At 43.7% G+C, this 16248-nt stretch overlaps 1 protein-coding gene across 1 annotated transcript in view; it reads left to right on the top strand.

Annotated features, from left to right (window-relative positions):
• The window catches only part of ACSF2 (acyl-CoA synthetase family member 2), a gene marked incomplete at its 5' end in the record, with an annotated part of 73378 nt that overhangs the window by 18179 nt on the left and 38951 nt on the right, over positions 1-16248 (top strand). The window contains 7 exon segments of the mRNA XM_081899661.1: positions 5859-5912; positions 7875-7993; positions 10652-10814; positions 11648-11743; positions 12315-12463; positions 13534-13625; positions 14803-14879. Coding sequence (XP_081755787.1) covers positions 5859-5912; positions 7875-7993; positions 10652-10814; positions 11648-11743; positions 12315-12463; positions 13534-13625; positions 14803-14879 — 750 coding nt within the window.

Raw genomic sequence — 16248 nt, 5'->3', positions numbered from 1 at the left:
ACTTAACTTGAGGTACCACTGTATATTTAACAACAACAATCTTTATTACGGTCCAGAGACCAACAAAACATTACAAATCAATACAGAGTTCATACAGCCTACCTCCAGGTTAATCAAGCACTTTGTTTGGAATATAGGGCTCATTTGTTCTTTCAACCACCGATAAAAACTTTGCCACTGCCAAAGTTCTAGCTTTTGTCCGGTCTTCCAGTAGGAACCTGACATAGTGAGCCTCTGACTTTCCCGGGAAAGGCACCAGCAAGGGTAGTATCAGTTCAGCCCTGGCCTGCTCATACTTCGCACAATGTAACAAAATATGATTTATGGACTCGATGTCTTGAGCACACGAGCAATGTCTGTCCTGGTAGGGAACTCCTCTCAACCTACCATCCAGCACTGCAGAGGGGAAGACATTCAGTCTGGCCTTGGTGAAAAGGCTTCGATAGTTAGGTACTGTCAGGTTTTTGATGTAAGGTGTTAACTCAAAGACATACCCATATTGAACTCCTGCTGCCAGTGGACTACAGACTGCGTGTGACCGAGATCGCAAGTCACTGTGTGCATTGTCCCATAATCTTTGCTTTAAAGCCTTTTGGGCGCCTTCATAGCCCAGGTAATACAGTTGGGGGGGAGACAGACCAATAGAGGTGGCTTTTTTAGCCATGGTTTTCTGCCATTTGCTGACAAATTCCTCATTGGTGATATGTTGGTACAGACCCTTCCCTAGATTAAACACTGAAATCCTGAGCCAATGTCTTAGGGCAGCCCACCATGCTCTAGCTGAAATTGGGCATTCACCAGCTTCCAACAGAAGTACGGAGTTGGGGACGCAGTTAGGTACCTGCAGCAGAGATCGTATAAATTTTGCCTGAAAGCCATCTAGCTTTGGCAGGTCCCCATTATGCCAGACATTTGCTGCATACAGGAGTTGGGAAACGGGCTTTGCGTTGAAAACCCTTAAGGCTGCTGGAACATATTTGCCGCCCTTTGTGAAGAAGAATTTATGTATGGCTAGCTTTGTAATCTCCGCCTTTTGAAGGGAGGTTTGCCAATGGTGCTTCCAAGATCTTGTATGATGGAATGTGAGCCCTAGGTAACTGAAGTATTTTACCTGTTCCAGGTTATGGCCATCCAGCACCCATTTAGACTGGGAGAATCTTCTTTCGAAGACTAAGATTTTAGATTTTTCATAATTAATGGATAAACCATTTCCAGAACAGTAATCAGAAAATTTCCTCAACAGATAATTCAAGCCCGGCCTGGAACGCGAGATAATGGCTGCGTCATCAGCATACAACAACAAAGGGGTCCTTCTCATTCCTATTTTTGGAATGTGTCCATCTGGGTCCATTAAGTTCTCTTCTAGGTCATTTAGGAATAGGCAGAACAATGTGGGGGCCAAAATACAACCCTGTCTCACCCCCCTAGTCATCTCGATGCTGTTTGATAGCTGTCCCTGTCGACCGCATCGGACCTGCAGTTTGGTTCCATTGTACAGGGCTTTTATAAGAAAGAGAAGTCGTTTGTCCTGCAAGATCAGACTCAATTTGGACCATAGCTGGGATCTGGGGATGGAGTCAAATGCTGATTTCAGGTCCATAAAGGCCACGAAGAGTTTACCCTGTAGGTGTCTGGTATACTTCTCGGCTAGGAAGGACAGCATTAGACAGTGGTCTGTTGTTGAATGATTCTCACGGAAAGCTGCCTGGGCTTCAGATAGTATATTATGTTCATTTAGAAAAGTTGTCAATTTGCTACTGAGGAAATGGGCATATAGTTTCCCAATTATTGAGAGCAGGCTAATAGGCCTATAATTGGAAGGTACATTTGGGTGGCCTCTCTTAAAGATTGGGACTACTATAGCATGTTTCCAGCTATATGGTACCTTACCAGAGTTATTTACTACCGTAAAGAGTGCTGCCAGAAGCGGGGCCCACCAGTGCTGGTTTGATGTAATCACCTCAGCTGGGATAAAGTCTTTCCCCGGAGCCTTTCCGCTCTTCAGCTTCCCAATTAATGTATGGACTTCCTCCACAGTTACCGGCCTCCAGTTAGGGAGCAGTGACAATTGTACCCTGTCATCCTCCTGTAAACTGGAAGGGAGGTTTGGACTTTCCATAAATATATTTCTGAAGTGGTTCTCCCAAACCTGAGCTGGAATGACACAGCTGGGGGCTGAGGAGCTATTTCTCATTGAGTCGGAGACCAGTTGCCAAAAGAGTTTAGTTTCATTGTTTAGTGAGGCATTCAATAGTAGGGACCAGGAATTTTGTTCGGACTGCCTTTTTTTTGAGGCCAAAAGGGCTTTGTACTCTTTTTTGATTTTGAAATAAGATTGAGGTAAGTAGCTTAATCCAGCGTTTCTATAGGCCAAATAGGCGTTCCTTAGGGCTTCCTTCTTTGTGTGGCACTCTTGGTCAAACCAACTGCGCCCTTTCGCAGTGCGTGGCTTGCCGGCTGAGTTTATGTTAACCGAGACCACATCCTGCAAGGACTCAATGAGATTTTCATAAGCTGTCAGGGAGGAGTCTGTTGATAAATTGTTTATTATAATTGATCTTAACTTAATTGCAGTTTGTGAATTCAATCTATTCTCAACTGCAATTGCTATCTCAGGTGTCCATTTTTTCCTACGCAATGCTGGATCATTTGCTTTGTCTATGTCCTCATGTTCTATGTGAGAGTGCTGAATTGAATTTTGGCCGGTAATGGAGATGATAAGAGGTAAGTGGTCACTTTCAGTCCTATTATCTATTGTGAATTTTTTAATTGATTCGAAGGCCTGTCTGTTAGTGAGGCAGTAGTCTACTGTGCTGGCCCCATTTGAATTTATGAATGTGTACTCGCCTTCTCTGTCCCCGGGGAATGCCCCATTAGCAATGATCAGATCCAGACTTATTTGTAAAAAAGCCAGGCAGAATCCAGCATAGTTGATTTGGCAATCTTTTGAATGTCTACGTGGGGGTGGGTTTAGCAAGAGGGCGCTATTTTCCTTTAGATCTCTTAATATTGGGAATTTTATTTCCAGGCTATCATCATTTGAGCCTATTCTGGCATTCATATCTCCCATTAGGTAAAATGGCGAGCCAGGGTACCTAATTTGTAGGGAATAAAGGAAACTATGGATTTTACGCCACGTGCTCTCTATCTGTGTTTGCACTGTATATGGTGGAATATACACTGAAACAAAAATAATACTCTTGGATTCCATATGCAAGGTGATCCCCAGTGCCAGCTGCTCGAAAACTGAGCACTCAATAACTTGTGACGTCAATTGAGTGGAAACCAGAGTTACTAGGCCCCCCCTCGGTCGTCCCCTTCCAAGCGGTTTAGAGGCCTTGATTTCATAGACGTCGTAACTGTCAAGAGCTATGTTATCAGTTGCCCAAGTTTCCTGCAGCATTATTATGTCAAAACCCATTATATATTCACGAAATGGCTCGTCCCCAAGTTTGTTAGCCCAACCCGCTATGTTCCATGAGATAATGTTAAAGCTGCTCGTTCCATAACTGGCTTGGCTTCATTGTGGTGGGGAAATTGTTATCAGCTCTCCCACTGGTTCGGTAATGATGCAACCGTTCTTAAGGTATGCACGGTGTTGTTGTTCTCGGGGTTGATTTGCAGCATTTTCCCGATTTCCCGGCATCGACGGTGTTATTTGGATTGCTGGTGCCATCGGGGGGTCTTCGTCAAAGATAATTAAATCTGTCTCTGGCTTTCTATGTGTCCCATTTCCCTTGGGAGGGTCGTCACTTGGCATTGGCTGATCAGATTCCAGTTGGGATAGAGGGTGGTGAAATTCTGGATCTGCCAAAGGCGTAATGGAGAGTCCTATCTTTGAATTATCTAGATTGGGCTGGCGTTCTTTGTGTGTTTGACCTTTTTGGTCTGATGTTTTCCTCTCCAAGTGAGTGTTGCAGCTGGGTTCACCGCACATATTCATCTTTGACGGCCCTTCCGAATGAATCATGGCCCTGTGGCGAAAGCCCTTCGGCAGAGAGGGTGCTGATTGCTTGGAGTTGGTCCGGCTATATGACAAGTTTGGCAGTAGTTGTTTTCGTTCTGTGTCTTTAAAAACACGCCTCAAAACAATATTATAGTCCTGTAAAATGGCCCTATATTTCAGTAGCATTTTAGGGGTAGCTGAGTCAGAAAATGTCAGCGTGAGTCTAGTGTGCTGGGGGTCCGTGCAAAGCAAGTTTATCGCGATCAGAGTGTTGCAATGGATATTTAGTAAAAGCTTAAAGTTTCTCTTCACACTGTCGATTGATTTCCAGTAAGGCAGGATACCATTAAAAGGATATATGTCCAGAGCTACTTGAGTACTTTGTAGGATCAGGTCCCTACTTTCGCTTTTGTTGTTTTTAGTATTTGTAGTCTCTTGGTTATCAAGTCTAGGCCGGTTGCACCCCTGTACATGATGGTCTAGAGGGAGGGCAACGCTATGGTCGGACTCTTTAGTACTGAGTTGGCTATTTTTGGCTGTCAGGAGCACCAACTCCGCCAGGAGAGACGTTACCTTTTGTAATTTGATGTTAATTTCCTCCACTGTTCTTGCAGTCAGCAGACAGTGGTCCGCGAGTATTTCTGCATAGAGCGGTGCTCCCTCAGATGGTAGTTCATGGGATAACTCATGAGCGCTCATCTCCGCATTCTCCCCTGGGTGATCTCCGCCCAATAAAGCATCCCCACCTACCTGGGAATGAGTTCTGTTTGGTGTGGTAGGTTCTGAGTTCTGTGCCTTTACAAAATCATCCATTTTGCTCTGCTTTCTCTTCTGTGGGCTCCCTTCTGGAGATGAGGCCGGTCGTTTCTTTTTCCTAGGCATTTTCCAGGGATAGAGCCGCTGTAAATCAGAGCAGCTTCTGCTGTAAATCAGGAAGCTCGGCGTCTACCCACGATAGGGCGTCTAATCTCCACTCCTGCTGGGCTGGAGCTAATTAGGGCTTTCTAGACTTTCTGTAACTCAGGCCCTTGACCTAAGCTTTGTAAATTAATAGCTGCCAACTAACAAAAATAAAGAACTGAGGCTGATAAAAGCTAATAAAAACTGATAAAAAAGCTAGTAAAAACTGATAAAAATAATAAAAACAGCATCAACTGATGCGGAGTTCAAGTCGACGCAACTACTAACGACGACGCCATCTTTGAATCTATGCAAATGAAGGATATTTAAAGAACACGAGCTTGTATATTTAAAGAACACGAGCTTGTATATTTAAAGAACATTCACAATACCATTCAGTATCGACGCAACTGCACATACCTTTAAGGTTAGTGTATAAAAGTGTTTGGATTTGAATTTTGGCAGAAAGTAACTACTCTTACTGTATGATTGGGAATCATCTATCTTGTCTGGCTGAAGAATTTTGTAGAATTCAGAAGTTTTTTTTTTTTAAATAACAAATATCCTTTGGTTTAATGAAAGTTGTATTTTATCTAAGACCCAATAGAGTCATCTTGCAAATATTGGCAGAATGGGGAGTTCTTTCTCCTGCACTAGCTGGAGGGTTTGTGGTGACATCGCACTGCATATTTTGTATTTGTTTTCTGTTTTGGTATTAGTGGAGTACAAGCCAGGAGATGCTTGCCTGGCAGGTGGTATATAAATATTTTAAATAAATAAATATTACATTGGGAAACAGCGGCAACTTGTGTTAGGAAATACTCTCCTGTTTCCACTAAGTGACAATTAATTAAAACTCAAGAGTGGTTTAGGCCCGGTTTGTATTCTTCATTCTCTGAAACCGATACTAGGAGACCTCTGACCTCTCAACACACACGATCACTCTTTAGCAGTACATGGTTAAGAAGCTGTATCTCTGATTAATTTAATTCTCATCTCTTATCATTTCCAGGTGTCTGTGAACCCAGCGTATCAATCCCAAGAGCTGGAGTTTGTGGTGAAGAAGGTACGACAAGGCCTGTTGTGGTCAGCACTGCTTGTTTTCATCCACAGCGCTTTCTGAAAACGCTTGAAGCTCTGGGAATGCATTGCTTAAGTTAGAGGTTGATTTGGAGGAAAGTATAGAAAAAGGCAGCCCAAACAATAATTTGGGAATGGCTAATGGGTTTGGAGCTTTGCTTTAGAGGAAAAGCTGACTGAAGAGAATGGGGGCTGTATGTTTTTCTCTCATAATACTGACACGTGTGGTTGTTGAATCAAGTTAATTGGCAGTTGATTGAGGGCAGGCACAAACAAAAAGTTGTCCCTGTCCCCCCAAATCAGAATGAACTGATGGATTTTGTTACTACGAGCTGAGATGATTTTTTAAAAAAATATAAGACCAATACCTAGATGCTAAAATTGAGCATTTATGTTCATGGACTGTATTTTCTTATATTATATTTATATCCAATGGTTCCTCCAAGGAGCTCGATGTGGCATACATGGTTTTTCTTTGTTTTGTTTTTGCTTCTCTCAACATTTCCTAATCAACATAGTCTCCCTCTATGGCAATTATCGCTGACTTAAGCCATTCAACTTTCTTATCCCTAATAATGAGGGATTAAAGCTATTAAGTTTCTTGTGAAAAAAATTAATCCTTGCCCAGATTAAGAGGCCTCTTGTACTTACCTTTCTGGTTTAGCTTTGGAGCTAAATCATTAAAATACCATGGGAGGTGAAATACAAAAGCTGTAGTAGGTGATTCTACTTCTTGCTTGCTCTCGCTATGGGAAAAATTTTGGAAGCAATAAGACAAGCTTATCTGACACAAGTGGCCTTGGACAATGCTGTTTCAGCTTGCAAATGTTTCTTGCTTGTTGGTTTGCAGTTCTTACTGCTCTTATTTTTCCTATGTGTTTGTTTCCTTCCTCGTTGGCCGACACTATGAGAACATCTTCGTAATGTTCTTAAGAGTAACTTCCACTGAATTCAGCAGGATGTATTTTCAGTGCTCTTTCAAAGGATCAAGCTTTGAGGCTGCTTTCTGTGCACACTAACTTGGAAATGAGTCTCATTAAGGGCTGGCCCTGCGGTCACAAAACTCAGAGTATACCTGCCTCAAATAGGCATATGGAAATGGCCATCTGCCTGCATTTTGGGCACACAGACTGGATCTCCTTCATTCCAGAAGACATGATTGAGAGGCTCTTGGTGTCCACAGGTCACCCACGGCATAGGTGCAGTTGTAAAGTGGAGGGTATAAAGATGCCGCTGTATTATTAAAAGTAGAAAAGAGTATCCCAGTGAAGTCTTGATAATTTAATTTACTGTTGCAATGCTGCTGGAGCATACAGTAAGGCAATTTATTCTTTGTTTTAGCTGTTTTGAGGGTTTTGGGGGTGTTGTTTTTTTACAATCAAGTGGTGTATCATTTTAAATAAGTAGATAGGAAGGGGTAAGGTAAAGGTAAAGGGACCCCTGACCATTAGGTCCAGTCGTGGCCGACTCTGGGGTTGCGACGCTCATCTTGCTTTACTGGCCGAGGGAGCCGGCGAAAAGCTTCCGGGTCATGTGGCCAGCATGACTAAGCCGCTTCTGGCAAACCAGAGCATCGCACAGAAATGCCGTTTACCTTCCCACCAGAGCGGTACCTATTTATCTACTTGCACTTTGACGTGCTTTCAAACTGCTAGGTTGGCAGGAGCAGGGACCGAGCAATGGGAGCTCACCCCGTCGCAGGGATTCGAACTGCTGACCTTCTAATCGGCAAGCCCTAGGCTCTGTAGTTTAACCCACAGCGCCACCTGCGTCCCTATAGGAAGGGGCAGGGGTATGCAAAAGTTCCCCTAGAGCAGTAAAAGACAAAACAAAAGCATGCTGGCTGATGCTGAAAAGACTGCTGTGGTTCAAAACACCTGGAATGGCTTCTCTTTTGCACAGGTTGCCTTGTGTCCCATTTGCTTCATCCTTACGTGTATCTCTCTAGGTTGGCTGCAAAGCACTGGTGTTCCCTACACAGTTCAAATCACAGAAGTACTATGAGATCTTGAAGCAAGTGTGCCCTGAGTTGGAACATTCTAATCCAGGAGCATTACAGAGCAAGAAGTAAGTGTTCACTGAGCATTTGCTCATTAGTCTCCTCCAAGGCCCGATCCTAAACACTGTTTTCATATTGATAAAGTGCCCAGATAAATACCCACACAATCAATCAAAGGATCCACAAGATCAAGAGCGGGAGGGGCTTTCAGATTTTCTATTACATTGGAGCACACCATCAGGGAAACACGATGATGAGTTTAAGGACCGGTTCAGTTCTTTCACCCCTTGTGTCAGGGGCTGGACTGAGGAGGAATGGTGGGGACCGCCCCCCGCCTTCTCCTGAACCTTCCTGAGAACAGGAGGACAGTATAGATTTAGAACAGTGGGTTGCAAAAGGGCATAGTTCAGAGGCTGCAGAGGGGATAAGCTGGAAAATTTTGGAAGAGGAAAATCAGGAAGAAGCACCAGGGGAGCGACAGCTGACAGACTCAGTGTCTTTGGAAAGCATTCCTGACCCCCCCCCACCCCCCAGGACCAGGCGTGCATTGAGGGTAGTAGAACAGAGAGCTCAGAGGCAGAAAACTCAGATGAGCCGACGCAGGGGACGTAAAATAGGAGAGATGTAATGGGGTGGGACTTGACTTGGAGCAACGCCATTTTTTAAAGGGAAGACTGCATTCCTTCATCTCTTTCTGTGAATATTAATAAATTACGTGGTAAGAACTTTTAATTGTTTCTCTGCTTCTTGGCTGTTACCATCGGAGGGATCGGATTCCCTGAAACCTGACACTTTGCCACATTCCTTAGGATAGGGGAAGCTGTGGCTTTCCAGATGTTGTTGGACTCCCAACTCCCATCAGTCCCAGCCAGCAAAGCCAAAGTTCAAAGATGGTGAGGACTGTGGTCCAACAACATGTGGAGGAACCCCTCTCCTCTGTCCCTTTGTAGCTGCCTGAGGCAATGAGTAATCAGTACTATGTGAAGCTCTCTACACTAAAGTCAAGCCGTTGTCCCACTTAACCCACCATGGTTTTGTGACTGGCACTCCAAGGTCTCAGGCTGACATCCAGTGAAAGGATTTCAAGTAGCAGGAAAGATGTTCCGAACAGTTATTATGGGCCCTCCTTGAGAGCAGCCTGAATACTCACAAGCTGTATTCATGCACGTTCCTAATTTTCTGTTGGACCCCTTTGATTTTTTAGATGTTTCAAAACCACTTAAAATATATACCTGATTTGCAAAAAATGCCTGACAAAACTTAATGAACAGTAATAAGTTCATTTTCTGCAACAATACTTTTTGTTGATGCAGTGACATTGAAGAATACAAGGGCCAAAGGATCGCCATTAACCATGCAGTGTAGTTGTACCCTCTCATACATATGTATAATTAATGGATTAGTTTATTTATTGCAATGGTTTGCCAGTGCCGGACCTTAAAAAACCACTCCTCTATTCCTTTGGGGAAAGGGACATAGTTCAGCGCTTAAAGTACTGTATTTTTCGCTCTATAAGACGCACCAGACCACAAGACGCACCTAGTTTTTGGAGGAGGAAAACAAGAAAAAAAATATTCTGAATCTTAGAAACCAGAACAGCAAGAGGGATCGCTGCGCAGTGAAAGCAGCAATCCCTCTTGCTGTTCTGGCTTCTGTGATAGCTACGCAGCCTGCATTTGCTCCATAAGACGCACACACATTTCCCCTTACTTTTTAGGAGAGAAAAAGTGAGTCTTATAGAGCAAAAAATACGGTACCTGCTTTGCATGCAGAAGGTTCCAAGTTCAACTCATGGCATCTCCAGGTAAGGCTCAGAAAAGCTCAGAAAAGCGCCCTGCCTGAAACCCTGGAGAGCTGCCAATCAGTGTAGACAAGACTGAGCTAGATGGACCAGTGGCCTGGCTCAATATCAGGCAGTTTCCTGTGCGTCTTTCTCCCGAGTATTCTGCCAGCAGGATCTGTATCTGCCAGAGTCCTGTGACTTTTATGGATATATGGTGTCATAAAGCCAAATGGAATTACTGGTAGACTTAGTGGATTATGGTCTTCATAACAGAATCCAGGCCAAGCCGCTTTTTGTGTAACCTTTATTGCTGGAACAGAAAAGGTGATTTGCTGTGACACGGGCAGTTCCTGCCAAGGAAGGTTGAGGGGACAATCTATGTGTGTCTGATGCATAGGCATTTGGCATGGATGACCTTTGGAACCACAGCCAGTGTGTTAAAAACTATTTCTCAGTCTCCAAACATTCATGGAAAGATAAGAGACCCGCCAACCCCACGTAGTCTGTTCTGGTCTCTTATCTGTGGATCCAACCTGCTGCCAACTCCACTTTTAGAATATCCTAAAATTCTTTAGCAAGGTCTCTTCAGCACAAAACCACCGTGGACCTGTGTTAATACCATATGAGTCAATTGTGGAACCTGAATAATGAAATTACTAAACCATCAATTTGCTTTTTTTTTTAGTCAGTACAGCAGCCATGGATGGAATTGAAGCCCAGTTAAATTTAGAGGGATTGTATAAAACTGTTCAGATTATTCATTCATCAAACATCAAGAGTCCATTCATGAATTCCTATTCCCATCTTCCTTCTCAGCTTCTGGGGGCAGGGGAAAATATTGGTCCATATACTTTATCTGGAGCTTATTCCCTGAACTTGTACCGTGGTAAACTATACTCCACTTTCCCCTGTTACTGAGCACACCTTCCTTTTTTTGTATCAGGTTACCAGAGCTTTCTGTTGTAATCAACTCAGACTCCAAGTTGCCCGGTGCATTCTCAATGAACGATGTGATGCAGGCCGGAGACAGCAGACACAAGAAGCAACTAGAGGAAATACAGAAGACGCTGGACTGCAAAGAACCTATCAACATCCAGTTCACTTCAGTGAGTACCAAATGTGCTTTTTCTAGTGTTCAAATAATGCAGCCTGCAGTGGCCAGGAAACAGGAATATTCTGTACCAAAGAAGCTAAGATCTGAAGCTTAGAATCACTTGTACAGAAATGGCTGCCTACATTTGCAGGAATTTGTTTTCTGGGGATTGTGAAAAATAATGGTGTTTTTTTTGGGGGGGGGATCCAAAATACTTTGATAATGCCTGATAGAAAACAAGGGAAAGCTAGTGTGTATGGTAGTACTGTATTAAGATCAAAAGGATTAGTAATTATGAGAAGGAAGAAGTGACATAGAAGTTCTAGCTTCCTGACCACTTCCAGTGCCTGTCCAAATTTCCATTTCCTTTCAAATTTCATGGGTTAGAATAACATAAGAAACGTGCTTGATGAGACCAAAGGCCCATTTAGTCTAGCATCCTGTTTTCTCATGGGTGAAGTATATGCTGGTGGCCAGCCGGTAGGCAGGCAGGCAAAGCATATTTTACTTACCATCACGCTTTAGAGCAGGGATGGGGAACAAACCGCCCTCCAGATATTGTTGGACTCCCAACTCCCACCAGCCCCAGCCAGCATGAGCAATAGCCAGGGATGATGGATGTTGTAGTCCAACAACATCTAGGGACCCAAGATCGAGAAAGGCTGTTCTAGGCCACAAATGGGGAAGCTAGTGTGTTTTTCAGCAACATCTGGGGGACCACAGGCTGCCCATCCATGTCATAGCATTTCAGCAATTTATGCATTGCATCTGAAGTCTTATAACTAGCCCATGACTGTGGGATAGGGTGAGGTCTAAACGAGCTAGTAAAACATCTCTTTCCTTCAGGGAACAACAGGAAGCCCCAAAGGAGCTACCCTTTCTCACCACAACATTGTGAACAATGCATTCCTCATTGGATTAAGACTCAGAGTTCAAGATGGGGTGAGTCATCTCAGTCTATTGGTTAATGTTGAGCATGCAGACACTAACTGTATGGAATTGTGTCCCCTAAGTAATGAGTGAGGGCTATTTGGGGTGTGTGGGTGGGTGTGATGGTGGTAATGTAGAATTATACGTCATTGTCCCTCCTAGTTTCTCAGCTTTTCAGATGCACTTTTCAAGATCTTTGCTAGAAATTTAATGACTAGTAACTTCATTTTTTTTAAAAAAAAGGTGCAAGGATCAATACTGTGCATTTGCCACCAGATTCTCAATTTCTAGGCTCCCTGTTTATATACTTAACCTGAATGTGGCGCATTCATATCCTGTATTAGTTAGAGGTTGTCTAATTCTATGTGAATGTTCTAGTCTAAGAGTGGATATTACTTGATGGTTAGAAATTTTAAAGCTACGTACACTTTTCTCACAGTCACACATTGTCCCACCCATGCAAATCTCCACCCCAGGCTTCCTGCTGGCATTCCTCTGGTCTCTGTGACAATGAACTGTAAGCAAAGTTAGAGCCAGCACTGGAAGGCAAGTCCACCGCTGTCTTTGTTTGCCTTGACCCTAGAATGCCCGCTGCTGTGTCCCTGTCCCTCTCTACCACTGCCTGGGGTCTGTGGCAGGCTGCGTGCTGATGGCTATTCATGGCGTCTGTCTTGTCTTCCCGTCTCTAAGCTTCGATGCAAAAGCAGCACTGAAGGCCCTGGACCATGAAAAGTAAGAGTCTGTCTTAAGCTTAGTTCTAGGAAGAATTAGCTGTCTATTAATACAGGCCATACTGGGGTGTATGGGGTTTTAGTGGGGGTCGTGGGGGGTCTGGTGGGGGGGTCATATTGTGCTCCTTCTGGGGAGGTTTGTCCATCTTTGGTCCCCACCCTGCACTTTGCTTGCACCTGTGACTCCTAGAAGCTGTCAGCATGGGACAGCAGCCACACCCTGGGAAATGGCTTCGACTGGCTGGCTAAGCCAGGTGAGGGTTAGCCGATGAGTCTCAAACTCTTGGTGAGTTAGTGGCTTCTCTTGCATTGAGAGATGAGATCCGGTGGATTGGCCAGTTGTGGCTCCAACATTCAAGAAGGCAATTTCTGCATGTGGTGTAGAGGGAAGTGAGGGAATGTTATTGGGAGAACACAACACACACTAAACATTACAGCACACTGCCTTCTTCAGGAGCAAAGAGAATGTGGCAATTCATTTATGTTGCTCTGAAGGAATCACTGTAATTGAAACGGATATATTTTTGCCTCTGAAGAAAGTATATCCAGAAATAGACTGGGCATGTTTGTATTCCACAACAGAATTTCCCCACTTCTAGCATTATTTTGAGCTTTTTAAAAATTGGATTGGTGGTTAGGGGTGTTATTAGAACAATCGTCCCCCTGAATTTTTTTTGGGGGGGGCACTTTCATATTTCACAAAAATCTGCTTTTTTTGCTTTGCGCCGACTAAACACTTGACAGCTTGGTGTTGGTTTCATAATGTTTGGAACCCGAATGCCAGGTGGTTGAGGATTTTTCAGGAGATTCTGGTAACCCATGAAGCTGGGGAGCCTTCTTTCATGTGGAGTTAGGCAATGGAGGATATGCATGCATACAGCATTTGTGCACATTTTGTTTTCTTTGCATTGGGAAAAAAAATTCCCCACGGTTACAAGGAAAGGATTCTTAAGCTTGGGGATAAAGACAAACTTGAGCTTTCATACCTGCAGTCTGAAACAGGTGGAGGAATCAGTTGCCATGCTCCTGCCTTCGTTTTAGCAACCTGCAATTCTTTGTCTTTATTTGAAGATGTACCCATGTTCACGGCACTCCAACCATGTTCATAGATATGCTAGCTCAACCTGACTTTGCCAGCTACAACCTTTCGGCTCTTCGGGGAGGTAAGTATAAGAACCCAAATGTAAGCATGTTTAAATGAGGTTTATCAGCCCCACATTTTTTTAAAAAATGCTAATGGATGACTTTTAAAGATAAACTTTAAACGGAATCAAATGTATTTGCATCAATTTGCATATACCACAGCCTTTTAAAGGTACTGAAATAAGTGTTAGATGGCTTGCATGCAATCTACTTTTAAAATACGCTATTATATGGCTTACAACAAAATGTTGTCTTCAATATTTTATTTTTTCATTCCCCATTACAGTAACATGCTTTTTAAAAAGCATGCCTTTAATTCACCATTTAATCATTTCAGGCTTGCCCTCATCTGTTAAAATTAAGCCCAGTCAGCATAAGTTCTTAATTATTCAACCAAAGCTTGCAACTCTTGTTTAAACTAATTTCCTCAAAAAATGAGCCAGCTTGTCTCCATTTTTAAAGAGGAATTGGCTCATTTCTAGGTTAATTGTGGGGGGGGGGGGGTAGACACTGCTGCTGTTGCTGGTTGATCTTGCCCATTCCTTCCCCAAACTCAAATATTTTGAGGTAAGCATTCTCATGGGTTTGATCTAGCAGCACAGACATACAACTAGGGACCATTCCTCCCTTCAGCTTGGTGACACTTTCAAGAGCAGTGAAATGTTAATAAAATTTTTTGGAATATTAGTGAACCACTAAATCATGTTATGTTTATTCTCATGCATGAGTAATCCATCAAGCACACCTTCCTTTTTATTGCTTAATAATCTGAAAGTTTGCGTTGGTTTTTTGCTATTTCTGTTACTGAAGTAGCACAAGGTAGACAATACATTGGTTTTCCATTTTTTTAAAAAAAATCTGCATCCACCAGTGTGTGGCAGCAGAGGCCAGGCAGACTGCAAATATTGAGCGGAAGGGATCCCAAACCAAGTATCTGCAAATAAAAATATAAGTAATGTATGGAATTACACTGTTTGGATTCACGCAAACTATACTCACATGTTTTGCTACTGTCTGCTCTGTCAAAATCTCGGCTGATTTGTGAAGTGTCAGGGTTAATAAGGGAATAATAATAATAATAATAATAATAATGATGATGATGATGATGATGATGTATGTAGCCATTGTCATGACTTGCTTTGTAAATTTGCAGTATCCTTTAGGCAACATCTCACTGTATGCATTTTTGTCTTTCAGGAGTCATTGCAGGTTCGCCAGTTCCTCCTGAGGTCATGAAGAAGATCATCAACAATATGAACATGCGGGAGATAGTGGTGAGTCTCCCTTAATCTTTGGGTTGTGAAGGTTCCTCTGTTGCAGGAGTGGGCAACCTCAGCTCAGGGGGTCAAATGCAGTCCTCTGAGCCTCTGTGTCTGACCCTTGGGGACTCTGCCCCAGCCATCCCATCTCCTGGCCACACCTATCGCTGTCACCCTCGCTCTACATCCTCCTGGAATGCTTTTGCCTGGCTGGGGTGCCTTCTAGAACCTTGATAATGCCTCTTGACTGCCTGCATGGAGAGATGGTTGGTGCAGAAGCCTCTGTTTTGTTGCATGGTTGGGATGTATCCTGCTGTGCAAAGGTTAGAGGCATAGATGTTATTTCACCCACTTTTGTTTCTGATCCCACCCACTTTTTTGGCCTCTTGCACACCCCACCCTTGGCATGGAAGGCTACCCTTGGAAGGCTGTCCACAAGAAAACATGGTTGTTTGGAGATACATATATATAGCTAGAACATGATTACATGAATTTTCATTTCGAAAATTCCCATTGAATGTGGAAATTGACATGGCTGAATTGGGAAATAAAGGTGTAAGGGACCCCTGACCATTAGGTCCAGTCGTGACCCACTCTGGGGTTCTGGTGCTCATCTCACTTTATTGGCCAAGGGAGCTGGCGAACCAGAGCAGCGCACAGAAACACTGTTTACCTTCCTGCCGGAGCGATACCTATTTATCTACTTGCACTTTTTGGTGTGCTTTTGAACTGCTAGGTTGGCAGGAGCAGGGACTGAGCAACGGGAGCTCACCCTGCTGCGGGGATTCAAACCGCCGACCTTCTGATTGGCAAGCCCTAGGCTCTGTGGTTTAACCCACAGAGCCACCCGCGTCCCTAACTAAAGGTGTAGCTGGCCTTTAAAGGGATGCATGAGATGGAAGGGGAAAAAATCTGCCGTTCTAGATCACTGGAAGAATATGGGCAATGGCGTTTCTTGGTGTTGGACAAACCTGTAACCCAAGTCAAGCCCTGTTGTGTGTGTTTATCATTTTGCATGGCTGCACCACATGTTGCTCTTAAAGGAAAGGGCCTTTCTTGAAAGTTTGTTCCTTTGATGTTCATTCTGATGCATAGCTGGTCAATTCGTTGGCACTCATATTGTAACATGGATCATGTGCACACTCTCTCCCCTTGTGCCGGCAGAGCTATGGATATTAGTGAAGGAGCTTTGGCGATGGGGTTAAACAAGGGGAGCAACATATGGTGTGGCAGGTGACTTTTTCTGCTCTGCCAGGCAGCTTCTTGCAAAGCTTTCTAAGAAGATCTCACGTACAGCCCTGTGCATTGCTGGTATTGGGTAATATACAAGACTGTGGTGCCGTATTGTTTGGGCCCCTTGGGACATATTTGTGATACTTGCGCA

Source organism: Podarcis melisellensis, assembly GCF_964234715.1.
Source record: "Podarcis melisellensis genome assembly, chromosome: 2".
NCBI classification, from domain to species: domain Eukaryota; kingdom Metazoa; phylum Chordata; class Lepidosauria; order Squamata; family Lacertidae; genus Podarcis; species Podarcis melisellensis.
The sequence above is the reverse complement of the archived record's forward strand: the minus strand, read 5'-3'. Positions and strand labels throughout refer to the sequence as shown.